A 17,364-nucleotide genomic window follows, 5' to 3' on the forward strand; every position below is an offset into this window, starting at 1 on the left:
ACATCACAACAGACCCAACTGAAATTAAAAGAATCATATCACATTATTACAAAAAATTGTACTCTAACAAATTTGAAAACCTAGAAGAAATGGATGAATTCCTATAAAAACACCACCTACCTAAACTAACACAGTCAGAAGTAAGACGGCTAAATAGACCCATAACAGAAAAAGAGATTGAAAAGGTAATCAGAAAACTCCCAAGAAAAAAAAAGCCCTGGCCTGGACAGCTTCACCGCAGAGTTCTACCAAACTTTCAGAGAAGAGTTAACACCACCACTACGAAAGGTACTTCAAAGCATAGAAAATGATGGAATACTACCTAACTCATTCTATGAAGCCACCATATCCCTGATACCAAAACCAGGTAAAAAAAAAAGACACCACAAAAAAAGAAAATTACAGACCTATATCCCTCATGAACATAGATGCAAAAATCTTCAACAAAATTCCAGCCGATAGAATAACAACAACGTATCAAAAAAATAACCCACCATGACCAAGTGGGATTTATTCCAGGTATGCAAGCCTCGTTTAATATTAGAAAAACCATTAATGTAATCCACCATATAAATAAAACAAAAGACAAAAACCACATGATCTTATCAATTGATGCAGAAAAGGCATTTGACAAAGTCCAACACCCATTCATGATAAAAACTCTCAGCAAAATGGGAATTGAAGGAAAATTCCTCAACATAATAAAGGGCATCTATACAAAGCCAACAGCCAACATCACTCTAAATGGGGAGAGCCTGAAAGCATTTCCCTTGAGAACGGGAACCAGACAAGGATGCCCTTTCTCACTGCTCTTATTCAACATTGTGCTAGAAGTCCTAGCCAGGGCAATTAGGCTAGACAAAGAGATAAAGGGCATTCGGATTGGCAAGGAAGAAGTAAAATTATCTCTGTTTGCAGATGACATGATCTTATACACAGAAAACCCTAAGGAATCCTCCAGAAAACTACTGAAACTAATAGAAGAGTTCGGCAGAGTCTCAGGTTATAAGATAAACATACAAAAATCACTTGGATTCCTCTACATCAACAAAAAGAACATCGAAGAAGAAATCACCAAATCAATACCATTCACAGTAGCCCCCAAGAAGATAAAATACTTAGGAATAAATCTTACCAAAGATGTAAAAGACCTATACAAAGAAAACTGCAAAGTACTAGTGCAAGAAACTAAAAGGGACCTACATAAGTGGAAAAACATACCTTCCCCATGGATAGGAAGACTTAACATAGTAAAAATGTCTGTTCTACCAAAAGCCATCGATACATACAATGCACTTCTGATCCAAATTCCAATGGCATTTTTTAATGTGATGGAGAAACAAATCACCAACTTCATATGGAAGGGAAAGAAACCCCGGATAAGTAAAGCATTACTGAAAAAGAAGAAAGTGGGAGGCCTCAGTCTACCTGATTTTAGAACATATTATACAGCCACAGTAGTCAAAACAGCCTAGTACTGGTACAACAACAGGCACATAGACCAGTGAAACAGAATTGAGAACCCAGATATAAATCCATCCACATATGAGCAGCTGATATTTGACAAAGGCCCAGTGTCAGTTAATTGGGGAAAAGATAGTCTTTTTAACAAGTGGTGCTGGTATAACTGGATATCCATTTGCAAAAAAATGAAACAGGACCCATACCTCACACCATGCACAAAAACTAACTCCAAGTGGATCAAAGACCTAAACATAAAGACTAAAACGATAAAGATCATGGAAGAAAAAATAGGGACAACCTTAGGAGCCCTAATACAAGGCATAAACAGAATACAAAGCATTACTAAAAATGATGAAGAGAAACCAGGTAACTGGGAGCTCCTAAAAATCAAACACCTATGCTTATCTACAGAGTAAAAAGACCACCTACAGATTGGGAGAAAATTTGCAGCTATGACATCTCCGAACAGCGCCTGATCTCTAAAATCTATATAATTCTGTTAAAACACAACCACAAAAAGGCAAACAACCCAATCAAAAAGTGGGCAAAGGATATGAACACGCACTTCACTAAAGAAGATATTCAGGCAGCTAACAGATACATGAGAAAGTGCTCTCTATCATTAGCCATTAGAGAAATGCAAATTAAAAACTACGATGAGATTCCATCTCACTCCAACAAGGCTGGCATTAATCCAAAAAACACAAAATAGTGAATGTTGGAGAGGCTGCAGAGAGATTGGAACTCTTATACACTGCTGGTGGGAATGTAAAATGGTACAACCACTTTGGAAATCAATCTGGTGTTTTCTTAAAAAGTTAGAAATAGAACTACCTTACAACCCAGAAATCCCACTCCTCGGAATATACCCTAGAGAAATAAGAGCCTTTACACGAACAGATATATGCACACCCATGTTTGTTGCAGCTCTGTTTACAATAGCAAAAAGCTGGAAGCAACCAAGGTGTCCATCAACGGATGAATGGTTAAATAAATTATGGTATATTCACACAATGGAATACTACACATCGATAAAGAACAGCGACAAATCCGTGAAACATTTCATAACATGGAGGAACCTGGAAGGCATTATGCTGAGTGAAATTAGTCAAATGTAAAACGACAAATATTGTATAAGACCATTATTATAAGATCTTGAGAAATAGTATAAACCGAGAAGAACACATTCTTTTGTGGTTACGAGGCAGGGAGGGAGGGAGGGTGGGAGAGGGTTATTTACTGATTAGTTAGTAGATAAGAACTACTTTAGGTGAAGGGAAGGATAACACTCAATACAGGGAAGGTCAGCCCAACTGGACTGGACCAAAAGCAAAGCAGTTTCCGGGATACACTGAATGCTTCGAAGGTCTGTGAAGCAAGGGCGGGGGTTTGGGGACTATGGCTTAAGCGGACTTCTAAGTCAATTGGCAAAATAAATTCTATTATGAAAACATTCTGCATCCCACTTTGAAATGTGGCATCTGGGGTCTTAAATGCTAACCAGCGGCCATCTAAGATGCATCAATTGGTCTCAACCCACCTGGATCAAAGGAGAATGAAGAACACCAAGGTCACATGACAACTATGAGCCCAAGAGACAGAAAGGGCCACATGAACCAGAGACTTAAATCATCCTGAGACCAGAAGAATTAGATGGTGCCCAGCCACAACCCATGACTGCCCTGACAGAGAGCACAGCAGAGAACCCCTGAGAGAGCAGGAGAACAGTGGGATGCAGACCCCAAATTCCCATAAAAAGGCCAGACTTAATGGTCTGACAGAGACTAGAAGAATCCCGGTGGCCATGGGCCCCAAACCTTCTGTTTGCCCAGGACAGGAACTATTCCTGTAGACAACTCATCAGACACGGAAGGGACTGGACAATGGGTTGGAGAGAGATGCTGAGGAACAGTAAGCTACTTGTATCAGGTGGACTCTCCTGTCTGGAGGGGAGATGGGAGTGTAGAGAGGGTTAGAAACTGGCAAAACGGTCACGAAAGGAGAGACTGGAAGGAGGCAGCGGGCTGACTCATTAGGGAGAGAGTAAATGGGAGTATGTAGTAAGGTGTATATAAGCTTATATGTGACAGACTGACTTGATTTGTAAACTTTCACTTAATGCACAATAAAAATTATTTTAAAAAAAAAAGAATACTGCACTGAATTTTTAGCATTTTCTGTGGCTGGCTGGCTTGATGTATGTGTCCTTCTTTTCCTTTCCACAGAGAGTCAGTGTGGTGGCAAGGAGTTAGCTTTTGTTTATTTAGTATACAACTCAGTATTTCTTAATTAGAGACCATCCCCGTTAGAGACATGGCATCAAAGATGTCACGTACGCATTGCCGTACAACCTAGAGAGATTTCAGTGTACATACAGCTGTGCTTTGACTAGCTGTGCTTTGAACTAGCATTCCTGAAAAAAGAGAGCTGCTTCAAATGCTGTCATCTTTGTTAACTGTCAGCTTCTCTATTTCAGGATGACTGTCTGAGGTCACTGACAAGATTTGCAGCAGCACATTGGACAGTTGCATCACTTCCAGTGGTACAAGGACACTTTTGTAAACTTTTTGCATGTGAGTGTTAATACATTTGCCATATATATTACGGTCATTTTTCATCTTCTGTAATTTTTTTTTTAGTGGTTCAACTTCTCTCCATTATGAAGGAACTATTTTGAGATACTACTTTTCTTATATGCAAGCTCTAGGTTATAAATTCATATATACAGTGAAACCTGTGAGAGCCGGAACTCCGTGAGACTGCATTGTTTTTCTGGGTCTCACAAGTTTTCCACCTTTGACAAGGTTCAGTCTTACCGCATTTCTGTCACTTCATTTTAGCGGAAAATATTCAGGTTTTCTTTCTCTGACAGATTTCCACCTTACACAGATTCCACCTGTCACAGGTTTTACTGCATCTTATGAAAAGATAAATTTACATTATATACATTTTAAAAATAATTTAATACTCATGTTGGCATATGAAATGTACTAATGTATTTCTCTTGAAATATTTAGCATTGGTGCCTGATGAGAACCATGGAGATCTTCCATGCATATTAGATATCGACATGTTTCATTTATTGGTGAGTATTTTGCAACTTGGGTTTGAAGTTCTGTTTATTGTACTACATACCTTGACCGTTGGCTTGGTGAGTAGTGTAGGGGCAGATAGGAGTTACATGACATTACCATTACCACTTCTGACTATGATTTTTTTTCCTGAAGTGCTTCAAAAAGAAAATATTAAGGAATTTAGTTGAGATTCTTGACCTGAGTGTCAAGGCACTTAAATTCGAATCCTACCTCTCTTATTTTCCTTTGTGGCTAAGGTCAATAATTTAACCTCACTGTGCTTTTTACCTAAAAAGAGGTAAAGATAATATCAGCAGCATAAGGGCTACTGCTGGTCCATACAGTGGTTTTGTGTGTAAGATCTGTCTGGTCACACTACTTAGTGACAGACAGCCCCTTTGAATGCTGTAGGAGAGGTATGTCCTCTGAGCAGGTGCCAACTAGTACCAGGGCACACAGCTACGCAAACAGTGGGTAGCTGGATATCAGTTCCACCTCATCTCTGTCCCCATGTGCAGGGCATAGAGTGCACCACCACACACAGCAACCCCAAGTACCGCCCCTTACTCTCTTTGGGCTTCAGATTCTGTACCTGTAAGTTGGTTAGTACCTATCTCATATGACTGTGAGAACCCAGTGGGAGAATCCACGTAAAGAGCTTAGACCAATTTGTGCCAAATAAATATTATCTGTTTCCATTGCTGCTACTGAAATTACCAGTGCTAGGCCCACCATACTGGCAGCAGGAGGCTAACAAAGAGCTAGCATATATTGTATACATAAGCGCTTTCACGTGCATTCTCTTTTAGTCCTTAATCCTTCCTACTGAGATGTTAAAAACATATATATGTAATTCACCAATAAGGAAATTGAGGCTCAGAGATGTTAATTTGTCTAAAAAACTTGTAAGAGGAGGAGCTGGGAGTCATAACTAGATCTTTGTGAGTCCAAAACCCATGTTTTTTCCACTGCTCACACCCTGGAAAGTTTCCAAGTGCTGTTTTTATTATAATTAACAATAAGCTGTGTATCGGGGAACCACCGGATGAATGAAAGGATAGTGTCCATCAAGACCCCTTCAGTGCTTTCGTAATTTTCTTTAACCAATCCTAGTGGAATTTCTACCGTGTATACCCTTTAAGAACAAAGATTTCCTATGAGAAGAGGCTAAGCTCAGAAGGGCATCACCTTAAGAAAACAGAACTGCGTTTTGCCGTGATGAAGGTGGTCTCTCTGACCTCTGTGTTTGCCATCTAGGTGGGCTTGGTGCTGGCTTTCCCTGCCTTGCAGTGTCAGGATTTTTCAGGAACGAGCCTTGGCACTGGAGACCTTCACATCTTCCATCTGGTTACGATGGCACACATCGTCCAGATCTTACTTACCTCGTGTACAGGTAATGCTTTCCTTTTTCACAGCTTCTTGAAGAAAATACTTGCGTTTTCTCAGTTTAAAAAAAAGAATATTAGAGGAATACATACTTGGACAAGAATAATATATGAATTATAATTAGGCTGCTTTTTTTTTCTGTTTTATTTTGTTTATTTTTTTTTTTGCTGTGAGATATTCTTTTTTTTATTGTGCTTTAGGTGAAAGTATACAGCTTAAGTGAATTTCTCATACGGAAATTTATACACATTTTGTTATGTGACACTAGTTGCAAGCCCTATAACGTAACAGCACACTCTCCCTTTCCACCCTGGGTTTCCCATGTCCATCCAAGCACCTCCTGTCCCTTCCTACCTTCTCATCCTGCCTCCAGACAGGAGCTGCCCATTTGATCTAAGAAGCACACTCTTCACGACGATATTTTATGTTTTATAGTCCAATCTAACCTTTGTCTGAAGAGTGGGCTTAGGGAATGATTTTGGTTGTGGTTAACAGAGCATCTTAGGGCCTTGGCTTCGGGGGTTCCTCCAGCCTCAGTCAGACCATCAAGTCTGGTCTTTTTACGTGAATTTGGGTTCTGCTCCACACTTCTCACCTGCTCCATCAGGGATTCTCTGTCACGTTCCCTTTCAGGGCAGTACTGGTGGTAGCTAGGCACCATCTAGTTCTTCAGATCTCAAGCTGATGGAATCTCTGGTTTAGGCTGCTTTTTGAAGCACATTTCTTTCTCATCTTAAACCCCCCTAGCAGTGTGAATGTTCCTATACTTTTTATTTCATAAGTTCAGTGATATTTAAGTAGCATAGTGGTTAAGCCTCTTAGAATTTTAAATTTTAGGATGTCAGTTTTGTTTTAGCTTACATGTTTCTTAATGCCCTCATGAGTTCATCATTAAATTATGTTTTGCATTCAAGCTTCCTGTTTTTACAACATTTTAAGACTATATATTTAGTGATTTTACCCCAGCAGGCCATTTGGCACCCTGAAGCACATTGGTTTCCTCTCCCAGAGCCCACTGGCTCTCTGGTTCTGATGGAGATCAATACTGTGTTCACACCTCAGATATTAAATTCTTCATGTTTTCTGAGAGTGTGTTCATATTATGTGTTAGTGGATAAATATATGAGTGCTTAAATGATTTAGACAGCAGTTGTGTTGACAGCACTTAATAGGCAAATACGGAGTGCTAATATTTCCTTATTTTTCAGGAGAAAATGGCATGGATCAAGAAAATCCTGTTGGTGAAGAAGAACTAGCAGTTCTTGATTTGTATAAAACACTTCACCAGTATACAGGAAGGTGAGATCATAATTTTTATATGACAGGCATTTCCCCAAATATTCATGGGTGATAACATGAAAAAGGAATTGAGTCATTAAATAAAGGAAATTACTGTCAACTAATGTATTTAGAAAAGAAGGTGGGTGATGGTCGCACAATATAGCAACTGTAATCAATGTCACAGAATTATACATGTAAAAATGGCCGAGACAGCAAATGTTTTGTTATTTACTGTATTTTACACAAATAATTCGTGCCTTTCTGTGTTTGCTTACCTGCGTGCCCTCCCCCCACAAGGTATTTTCTCAAGCATACTGTGCTAATTTTTTTTACAGCAACTTATGGAAGAGAATTGGCATGGCAGCACTTGTGAGGGTGCCTCGCAGTGGGAGGGCACAGCTGGCAAACAAATGCAGAAAATGTGCGTTATTTGTGTAAAAATATGGTGTATATACATTACCACAAAATTTAAGGAAAAAAAAGAGGAAGAGGAGGTAGGAGAAATGATTGGTGGGATTTCACAGAACTTTTAGTATACTGAAATATGTTGGGAACCTCTAAGACAGATGTAATATGCAGAGCTTCCCCAATTATTTTGGCCACGGAACCCTTCCTTTGTTCAGAGGATCTGGCATGGACTAATGGCAACATGAAGCATACTTTGGAAATTGCTGTTCTCAACATTTGTTGTCTTACTAGAAATAAAAAAATTGCAAATTAGCATAATACACTTTCAAGGTAATCTAGGACTAGCCAAAGTGCACTAAAATTATTAGAAATTCACATAGTATTGGAGTCCCTGTAATTTGGTACAACAGTTCCACTTAGCTTTTTGACAGCAGATGTGAATAACCTATAAAAATATTTGTTCTTTGACTATTATTCCATTTTGGAGAATCCACACTAACAAAATGATCCAACATGTAGAAAAACCTATAGGCATAAGGAAGTACTCCCTGATATTATTTATATTAGCAAAGAATGAAAAACAATGTGAGAGAGAGAATAAGTTGGTATAGGTTAGGGTTGATGTGTTCCAGAATATTACAAATCCATTAGAAGTTACGGTTTATGAAGTTCTAAACCACATGTTAATTTTAAATTTAATTTATTACAACAGTTCAGTGTGAAAATAGTATGCCAGAATAATACTCATTAATATAAAGTCCTGAAATAGTTGATGGTTTTTTATTTTCCCAGTATTCTCCTTACGTGGCTCTGTGTCACTTTTATAAATTTTAATAACAGAATTGGAGGCTGTGTCACCGTCCGTACCTGACATCCTCTAGCAGTCAGGGCTTCGGCTAGTCTGCTAACTCACCTCTTAAGCACATGTGCCCTCGGTTCCAAATAGCAGCCATCTCTGTTTTCACACTACTCTAGCTAGAATGGCCTTTTCTTATGAAATCTCCCAATAATGACTTTTCTCTCTTGTAGTGCCTTGAAAGAAACACCCTCAGCCTGGCATCTGTGGAGGAGTGTCAGAGCTGGAATCACGCCTTTCCTGAAGTGTTCTGCGTTGTTTTTTCATTACTTAAATGGAGTTCCTTCCCCATCTGAAGTTCAAGGTAATTTCTCATTTCTTTCAAAATGTAGGAACTGTTTGTAGTCTTTTACCCCAAAAGTTTAGAATGAAAAATGACTTGCAAAAATGAGGGCCAATTAAAAATGTTAAAACACAGCTTATTGACTGTGGTGGTTGTCTTAGTCATCTAGTGCTGCTGTAACAGAAATACCACAAGTGGATGGCTTTAACAAAGAGAAGTTTATTTCTTCACAGTAAAGTAGGCCAAATTAAGGGCATTGGCTCCAGGGGAAGGCTTTCTCTCTCTGTTGCCTCTGGAGGAAGGTCCTTGTCCTCAATCTTCCCATGATCAAGGAGCTCCTGAGGTTGCAGGGACCCCGGTTTCAAAGGATGCGCTCTGCTCCCGGTGCTGCTTTCTTGGTGGTATGAGGTCCCCCTCTCTGCTTGCTTCCCTTTCCTTTTATCTCTTGAGCAATAAAAGGTGGTGCAGGCCACACCCCAGGGAAACTCCCCTTCCATTGGAGCAGGGATATGACCAGGTAAGGGTGTTACAGTCCCACCCTAGTCCTCTCTAACGTAAAGTTGCAATCACAAAATGAAGGACAGCCACAGAATACTGGGAATCGTGGCCTAACCAAGTTGATACACACATTTTTGGGGGGACATAATTGAGTTCATGACAGTGATGTTCATGTTTATAGAATAAAAATGCATATTTGTATATAAATCTGATTTTATTTGGATCTCAGTAAATGTGCCATTAAACATTAAATAATAATTGCACATGAATCTGATTTTAATGTGGGGACTGTTCCACACCTCTTTCTATATTCTGTTTTAATTCATTTCATAAAAGGAGTATAAAGGTAGATTGAAAGTTTATCATATTTCTGTATTCTCATAGCACCTGGCACTGATCATAGAGGGCCTTCATGCTGCTCTTTAAACGTACCGACTGGCACCTTTATTCACCCAGTTGCCCAGCCACCATATAGAAGAGTGTAGACTTCCAAATTTGCAATGGTGATTACAGATACTATTTAAATCCACCTATCATAATAAAACCAACTTACATTTCTGTATTGCTTTATACTTTTCCAGAGCACCTATACATTATTTTTGTCATTTAATATTTGAAGTAGGCCCATGAAGTAGATCATGCAGGTATATATACCATTTTACAAATGGTAAAGCTGAGACACCAGAAAATTGTGAACTGTTCAGTGTAGGAACTGCCTGATTCCACTCTATCCCTGTGTCATTTCCTGTGGAGTCCTACCCTGTACCATCCTGTTAACTTCCTAAGTTATGTATCCAGCAAATTTGAACTCTTGAATTTTGGTGGGTTGGTTGGCTTTTCAAGCCCTACTGTTGCTTACTCCCATGCAGGACCTACTCTTACTTGTTATAAGCATTAAGTTTGTCTTCTTCTACATTTGCAGTTATTGGAACAAGCCATTTTGAGCACTTATGTAACTATCTTTCCCTACCAAGCAACCTCATTTGCCTTTTTCAAGAAAATAGTGAGATAATGAATTCACTGATTGAAAGGTAATAATTATACACTTTACTTCATTGTATTGAATATTTATACAGAACCAAACTTTATTACGTATTTGGCAAAATTGTCAGATAATGAGCCTGGCCGAATTCAATCTGTGTAATTTAAACTGTAATGAGTAGGCCTTCTTAGCTCTTAAGGGTTTACCTTTGTGGTAAGATTTTTGCCAGGCTAGTGAATTTACCATATGGGGCAGCTCTACTCTGTCCTGTAGGGTTGCTATGAGTTGGAATTGACTTGACAGCAATGGGTTTTTTTTTTTTTTGGTTTACCCTCACTTTATGTTTGAGAAAATAGAAACCTAGAGAATTCGATCTATTTAAGAATCATGTGAAGTTACTGAGTTAAGATTAAACATGGGTGTTCTAGCTCCAGATAATAAGAGTTTGTCGTTAATTTAGACTGGTTTTTCCAGAGTGTCCAGATTAGTGAGGTTATAGTGTATGTGAAAACCCTAGTGACATAGTGGTTAAGAGCTACGGCTGCTAACCAAAAGGTCGGCAGTTCCAATCCACCAGGTGCTCCTATGGAGCAGTGCTACACTGTCCTATAGGGTCGCTATGAGTCGGGATCGACTCAACAGCAACGGGTTTTTTTTTTTTATAGTGTATGTAGTTGCAAGTTAATACATCAAGTCACAGGTCATATTCTTCTGATTTTAAAAGTTGCAGGCAAGATATGGAATTTCTTTCAGTTCCTTTGGTTAGGCAAAGTGTATCATATTAACCCAAGAAAGTTATTTTTTTATTACTGGATTTAGAAGGGGGAAAAATTCTTTTAGCCATTTAAAAGTAAAGATGTTTTAGGTTTTTTTTTTTATTTTTCTTCTGCTTATATTCAAGTTGGTGTCATAACAATGAAGTTAAAAGATACCTAGAAGGTGAAAGAGATGCTATAAGGTAAGTTAAAGATTGTTAAAGACTTGGTTGGGGTGGGAGGTAGGGAGAAAGCAGGATGTAAGAGCTGTCTTCCTTGGAAGCTGACTTCCCAAGCCTTCAGTGATTCCAAGAGGTGGGACTTCTTGCCCTCATGCTTTCTTTTTTATTAGTCTAGTGATAAGAATTTGTAAAAACATCAGAATTATGAATATAAATATGGTATGGTACATTATTCTTGGCAGAGGAAACAAAATTATTATTATATTTTAGAATATTTGATTTTAAAAAATGTAGGTCCCTTTCCAGGTTTTCCTAAGTGCTTTCTCTCTCTTTTAAAATCCTTTATTATGGAAAATTTCAAACTGTCGGAAAGTAGGGAGAATCATATAATGAGAGCTTGTGTACCTGTCACTTAACTTCAGTTATTATCAAATCGTGGCCAGTCATTTTTATGTTTACAGTTTATTTGTTTGAACCAACATCCAAATAAGGTTTATATATTACAATTGGTTGGTGTATCTCTTAGGTCTCTTTTAAACTCTAGGTCCTTCTTCCTGTTTATTTTTTAAAGAAATTGCATCAAATGTCCTGTAGAGTTTTCTACAGCCTGAATTTTTCTATGTCCCCATGGTGCTGTCGTGTTCTTCTGTGAGCTGCTTTCTATAATTAGCTCTTAGAGGCTTGATCAGGTTCAGGTTTTTTTGTTTTCCCAGTAATACTTTATAGGAGGTATGTATGCTTCACAAGAAGGCATACAATGATGTCAGATCATCTCTTTTTGTGATATCACTAGCCCCTGGTGTTTTTATTGGGTTGAACCATATGAAATTCCAATTTTTATAAGTCAAATATGGTTGAACATCAGCAGTTCTTATGGCTCAACCCTGTAGCCAGAAAACGCAGTACAGTAGTTCTCAGTTTGAAGTGCATATCAGTATAACATGGTTGTGTCCCATTGAGTTGATTCTGACTCATAGCAACCCTATGGGACAGAGTAGAACTGCCCCATAGGGTTTCCTAGGCTATAATCTTTATGGGAGCAGATTACCAGGTCTTTTCTCCCTCAGAGCCACTGGTGGGTTTGAACTGCCAACCTATTGGTTAGCAGCTGAGAGTGCTTGCCAGTTGTGCCACTGGGGCTCCTTAGTATAACCGTAGAAACTTTAAAAAAAATACTCCAGCTTCTTCCTACCAAATCGAGTTTCTCTAAAATTTGGGTCTGTGTAGTAATGGAAAACCGTTTTGGCCTTTGCCCATGCTTTCTGTTGAAGTAACCCTGGGAGTAATTGAGGTTCCTTTATCTGAAACCTCCAGGCCACACATGAGGATTTGTGCTAATGAGTGGGTGCTGGCCAGACCAGAAAAGATTCACCTGGTAGGTCAATTCAGCTAACCTCAGGAGGCATGCTTTAGCCTATCATGTATATGCATGAGGGCTCAATCATGACTGGCTGATGGAAGCCCTAAATGCTGAGGCTCAGAGCTTCCTGGTTGGTAAAGGGAGGGTGATGCAGCCTCTTTGGGAGGTGGAAGCTCCCAGACCTCGCCCACGCGTTTCTTCCTAGTGACGATCCTGATTTGTATTCTTTTGCTATAGTCTATAAGTATAGTACTTTGTATGAGTCCTGTGAGATGTTCCAACAAATCAAACACGAAGGAGTAGGGTAGGGGGAGTCAGCAGGTAAAAATGAGGGGACCCAAGGAGACCCCCAAGCCTGCAGCTAGCATCCTGAAGGGGTAGTGAGAAAACTGCAAATCCGTGACCAGTAGGTCAGAAGTTTGGGGTGTTATGTGAATTCCCCAAACTTGAAATTGGCATCTGCCTATTTAGCAATCTGAAGGACAGTGTCCTTTTAACTTGTGAGACCTGCCTTAGCTCCAAGTGGCTAGGGTCAAAGAGAGAAAGTACTGTGTGGGCAGCTGGTTTCACAAAGGATGGAGAAGGGGGAACGTGGGGATTTGATTACTCCTCACATTTGGGGATCACATTTATGCCAGTTATTATCCACAGAGGGTCCCAGCATGTATATTCCCCCCAAATTCCTCAAGTGGTTCTTATATGCAACCCTAAGAACTACTGTCTATAAAGTTTTACCCCCTCAGGTTAAATCCATATATCTTTGCAGTAGGTAAAGTACTACCTCATCTCTCATGTTGGGCAGATGAAGTGGCTAACACTGAGACCAGGTCCTCAAGTGCTAATTGAATTTGGATCTAAATTTTGTCTGAATTAACTTGCGTGGCAGAATCAAAGTGGCCTGGTATCTCTAATTTAAAGAAAACCCGTCTCCTACTGCCTCCTCTCCTCCAACTCATTTCTGCCTTAAAAAAAACCCATTGCCATCAGTTCGATTCCAATTCAGAGTGACCCTATAGGAGTAGGACTGCCCTATCGAATTTCCAAGGAGCAGCTGGTAGATTTGAACTGCCAACCTTTTGGCTAGCAGCCGAGCTCTTAACCACTGTGCCACCAGGGCTCCTAATAAGCCTACATACCTTTTCTGTCTTCTAGATCCTAAGTCCTGTGGTTGGGCTCTATATTACTGTGTTGGTTAGGTAGAAGCCCAGGGGTAAATATCCTTTTCTACCCCTCACTTACTTCCCAGAGCTACTAAATTTGCACTTATATAGGCAGATACAAGAGCCCTGGTGGCTCAGTGGTTAAGCACTCAGCTGCTAACTGAAAAGTCTATAGTTTGAACCTACCAGCCGCTCTGCAGGAGAAAGATGGGGCAGTTCACATCTGTAAAGATTTACAGCCTTGGAAACCCTATGGGACAGGTCTGTTCTGTCCTGTAGGATCGCTGTCAGAATCCAGCAGACAACAGTAGGTTTGGTTTGGGGTTGGGGCAGATACTAAGTACCATTGCTACAGTCCTGTTAATTTATTCTGAGCTTTTCAAGTACAAATCCCCTAAGGCATTGTGTCACTGAGAGTGCTTTTTTTTTTTTTTACTCTGGCATCTTACACCACTGTGGTAGTACATGATCACTCAGGTTCAAAGTTTTCCTTTGTTTTGGCTACGTTGAGTTATCCTGTTGTCATTATAATATGTATGACCTCGTCTTATCTGGATTTCTTTTTTCCTTTTTTAGCTATCCAAGAGAATCTAACAAATTAATAGACCTACCAGAGGATTACAGCAGCCTCATTAACCAAGCATCTAATTTCTCGTAAGTTTTGATATTAGAGTATTGAGCTTTTCCTACCACTAGAAACGTTCACCTTTCTACAAAGAATCTGAGGAATTTTTTGTTGTTCTTTATCCTGTTTGGGTAGGGAAATGGTAACACCAGTAGTATATTACACTGCTAGCTCCTTGTATAAGCATCATTCTACCATGTTTCAGAATAAGAAATAATAATTTTGCAGTTCAAAGTAATAAATGTCCTTAGCAATTTTAACATATTATTAAATATTCCATATACAAGCAGCATAAAGAATAATACAGCAGTACAAGAAATTAAACATCACCTAGACCATTGAAGCTCCCTGCGTGTCCCTTCTGCGTTGCCTCCCCTTTTCCCTGCAGAGATCCACTGTCCTCAGCGTGATAGTAATCATTCCTCTGCATCTGTACGTTAACTGTATCTGTTTCTGTTCCTAAGCAACTATATTATTATTTTGTATGGTTAGGGTTTAAGTTGTACCACCTTCTTCAGTCAGCGTTATCTGTAAGATTTATCCATATTGACATTTACCTCTTTAATTTGTAGATTGTTTTACTGCTGTGGATAGTATTATATGACAAAGCACAGTTTATTTCTCTTTTTCTGCTATTGATGATTTTATTTATCTTTTCTCCCACTGATAATTATTGAATTGTTTCCAGGGCATGGTTCTTGGTATATGTGCAAAAGGTTCCCTACTCCCTATTTTAGGATATATGCATCTTTAGCTCTACTTGATATTGTAAAGTTCTTCTCCATTTTTGAGAAAAACTTATGTTTTCTTTGTCCCATGGAGGTGCCCCAAATCAGGTGGGGACAAGAGCAGAGCCCCCACGCTGTGCCTTGTCTGTGGAACCCTGCTGTGCTCCCAGAGCTACTGCTGTCAGACAGAGCTGGAAGGGGAGGATGTGGGAGCCTGCACAGCCCACACCTACTCCTGTGGCTCTGGGGTGGGCATCTTCCTGAGGTAAGGCCCTGCAGGGAGCGTCTTAGCGTTGGACCTGCTTTATCATGTGCCTGTTGAGGTGGTGGCACAAGACTAGTACACTGCAGAGGATTTTAAGACCACTGTTCTTATATATTTTACTCAATTGGAGAACATGGGAAGCCTGTCTTAAGTCTCACGTTTGACACATGCTAACTCTGTGTTGGCTCTTCTGTTGCATCATCCTACTACTCATACTCCCACCCCTGAGGTCACAATTCAGTTCTCCTTTCTTCATGTCTCATTCTGATGTGAAACTTTCAGCTGTTCCTGGTCCCCCCCCCCCCCCCACAAATCCAGTCAGAATTGCCCTTTTGTTATATTCTCCTGGCTTTTGGACTTTATCTCTATTCATACATGCCACAGGTTAACATAAATAGATGTATGCATTTGATAAATATTTATCTAGTGCCCACTATGCACTAGGCATTGAGAATGCAGTAGTCAACAAAGCAAACAAAAACCTGCTGTCATGGAACTAGGGAGATTCAATTCAAAACCCAACGAGATACCACTTTTTCCCCACTGTGATGGCTAAGATTTAAAAAATGGAAAATAACAAATGTTAGAGACCACGTGTAGAAATTGTATCTCTCATCCATTGCTGGTGGAAATGCAAAATGGCACACCATCAATCTAACTGGAGACCTATTTATTATCACAACATCATTTTCATGGTCCAATCTTACTACAATACTATTACTATTTTTCCCATAGGACTAAATGTGTTAATCACCACAATATATACCCTCTACATAATAACCACAACTCAACGAGGAGAAGCATCACACCATGCTAAATGACCCACATGACCCACCATTGAATAGGAAGCATTGAGTATCTGCGGTGATGAAAAACTTGGCAACAGATATTGGTTGCAGAATATGATTAATGTAATTAGTGTCATTGAATTATGAATGGAAAAAATGTTGAGTTGGCAAATTTCGTGTTATACAGTATATATTGTTTACAATAATAAAAAAATCAGGCTATTACCAAAAAAAAGATGGGTAAGAAAAATATATGCTATGATATGAATGTCAGGCAAATCTCTCTGAGGGATCAGGGACAAATTTTTAAATAGCCCTTGGGAGAAATGTAAAAACGGCATATTTCCAGATTCTTTTGGTCTTATACAAAGTGAGTAGCCTTGTGTCTCAACCTAATTCATTATGTTTGTGCACCTTTTTTTTAGGTGGATAATTTCCTCATAATAGTGGTTCAAATATCAGCACCTATTTTATGTTTAGAAGTTAATTATCTTTCTCACACTTGACAGTTTTTTAATTATTGCTGTCATTTGAGTTGTCAGTTCCTAATCCTAGGTGTCCTTCCCCATTGCTGTACTGAGTTACCATACAATCATTTGTGTTATTTTGAAAACTTGGGCAGATGTGTTGATACTCTTCAGTGTCTCTGCTGCAAATGCCGTTCTCTTCTAGCACTGCTTTTATTTTTATGAGACTTCAGTCCATTTGGAACTGAACCCAAGCCTTGCTTAATCGAACCAAACCCATTGCAGTTGAGTCAATTCTGATTCATAGCGACCCTATGTGACAAAGTAGAACTGCCCCATAGGGTTTCCAAAGCTGTAATCTTTAGGGAGCCATATCTGTTTCCTGCCGAGTGATTAGTGGACTCAGACTGCCAGCCTTTTGGTTAGTAGTCGAGCGCTTTAACCACTGTGTGACCAGGGCTCCTATAAACCTTGCTGACCATTGTCTAAATGCTATTATAAATGGTCTCTCTACAGAGTACGGGAATGTCAGGTGCTGTTTTTAGCCGGGAAAACCAAAGGCTGTTTTTATGCTCCTCCTTACCTTGATGACTATGGGGAGACCGACCAGGGACTCAGGTAAGGGCCCAGCCTGGCTGCGTTGGCTGGCTCTGGTCTTCTAGAGCCCTTCAGTACATGGTGAACGAAATGAACTGTGTGGCCCTGAAGTCAACCCTAAAGACAACCAAGGAGCTTAGGTGATTTGGCAGAGTGGGTTTGGTGATCTGTGGCCCTTTCCTAAGGATGACACCATGACTACCTA

General features: G+C 39.6%; 1 protein-coding gene across 10 annotated transcripts in view; it reads left to right on the forward strand.

Annotated features, from left to right (window-relative positions):
• Positions 1-17,364, forward strand: part of UBR2 (ubiquitin protein ligase E3 component n-recognin 2) — a 129,153-nt gene that overhangs the window by 108,517 nt on the left and 3,272 nt on the right. For 9 of the 10 annotated variants that reach the window (XM_023545647.2, XM_003403912.4, XM_010587621.3 and 6 more), the window contains 10 exons: positions 3,941-4,037; positions 4,482-4,549; positions 5,796-5,931; positions 7,133-7,223; positions 8,643-8,773; positions 10,173-10,281; positions 11,134-11,190; positions 14,266-14,343; positions 15,137-15,307; positions 17,079-17,180. In XM_023545647.2, coding sequence (XP_023401415.1) covers positions 3,941-4,037; positions 4,482-4,549; positions 5,796-5,931; positions 7,133-7,223; positions 8,643-8,773; positions 10,173-10,281; positions 11,134-11,190; positions 14,266-14,343; positions 15,137-15,307; positions 17,079-17,180 — 1,040 coding nt within the window. The remainder of the gene's footprint in view (positions 1-3,940; positions 4,038-4,481; positions 4,550-5,795; positions 5,932-7,132; positions 7,224-8,642; positions 8,774-10,172; positions 10,282-11,133; positions 11,191-14,265; positions 14,344-15,136; positions 15,308-17,078; positions 17,181-17,364) is intronic. The other variant, XM_064286187.1, reaches the window with a different exon arrangement.

Source organism: Loxodonta africana, chromosome 1 (assembly GCF_030014295.1).
Source record: "Loxodonta africana isolate mLoxAfr1 chromosome 1, mLoxAfr1.hap2, whole genome shotgun sequence".
NCBI classification, from domain to species: Eukaryota; Metazoa; Chordata; class Mammalia; order Proboscidea; family Elephantidae; genus Loxodonta; species Loxodonta africana.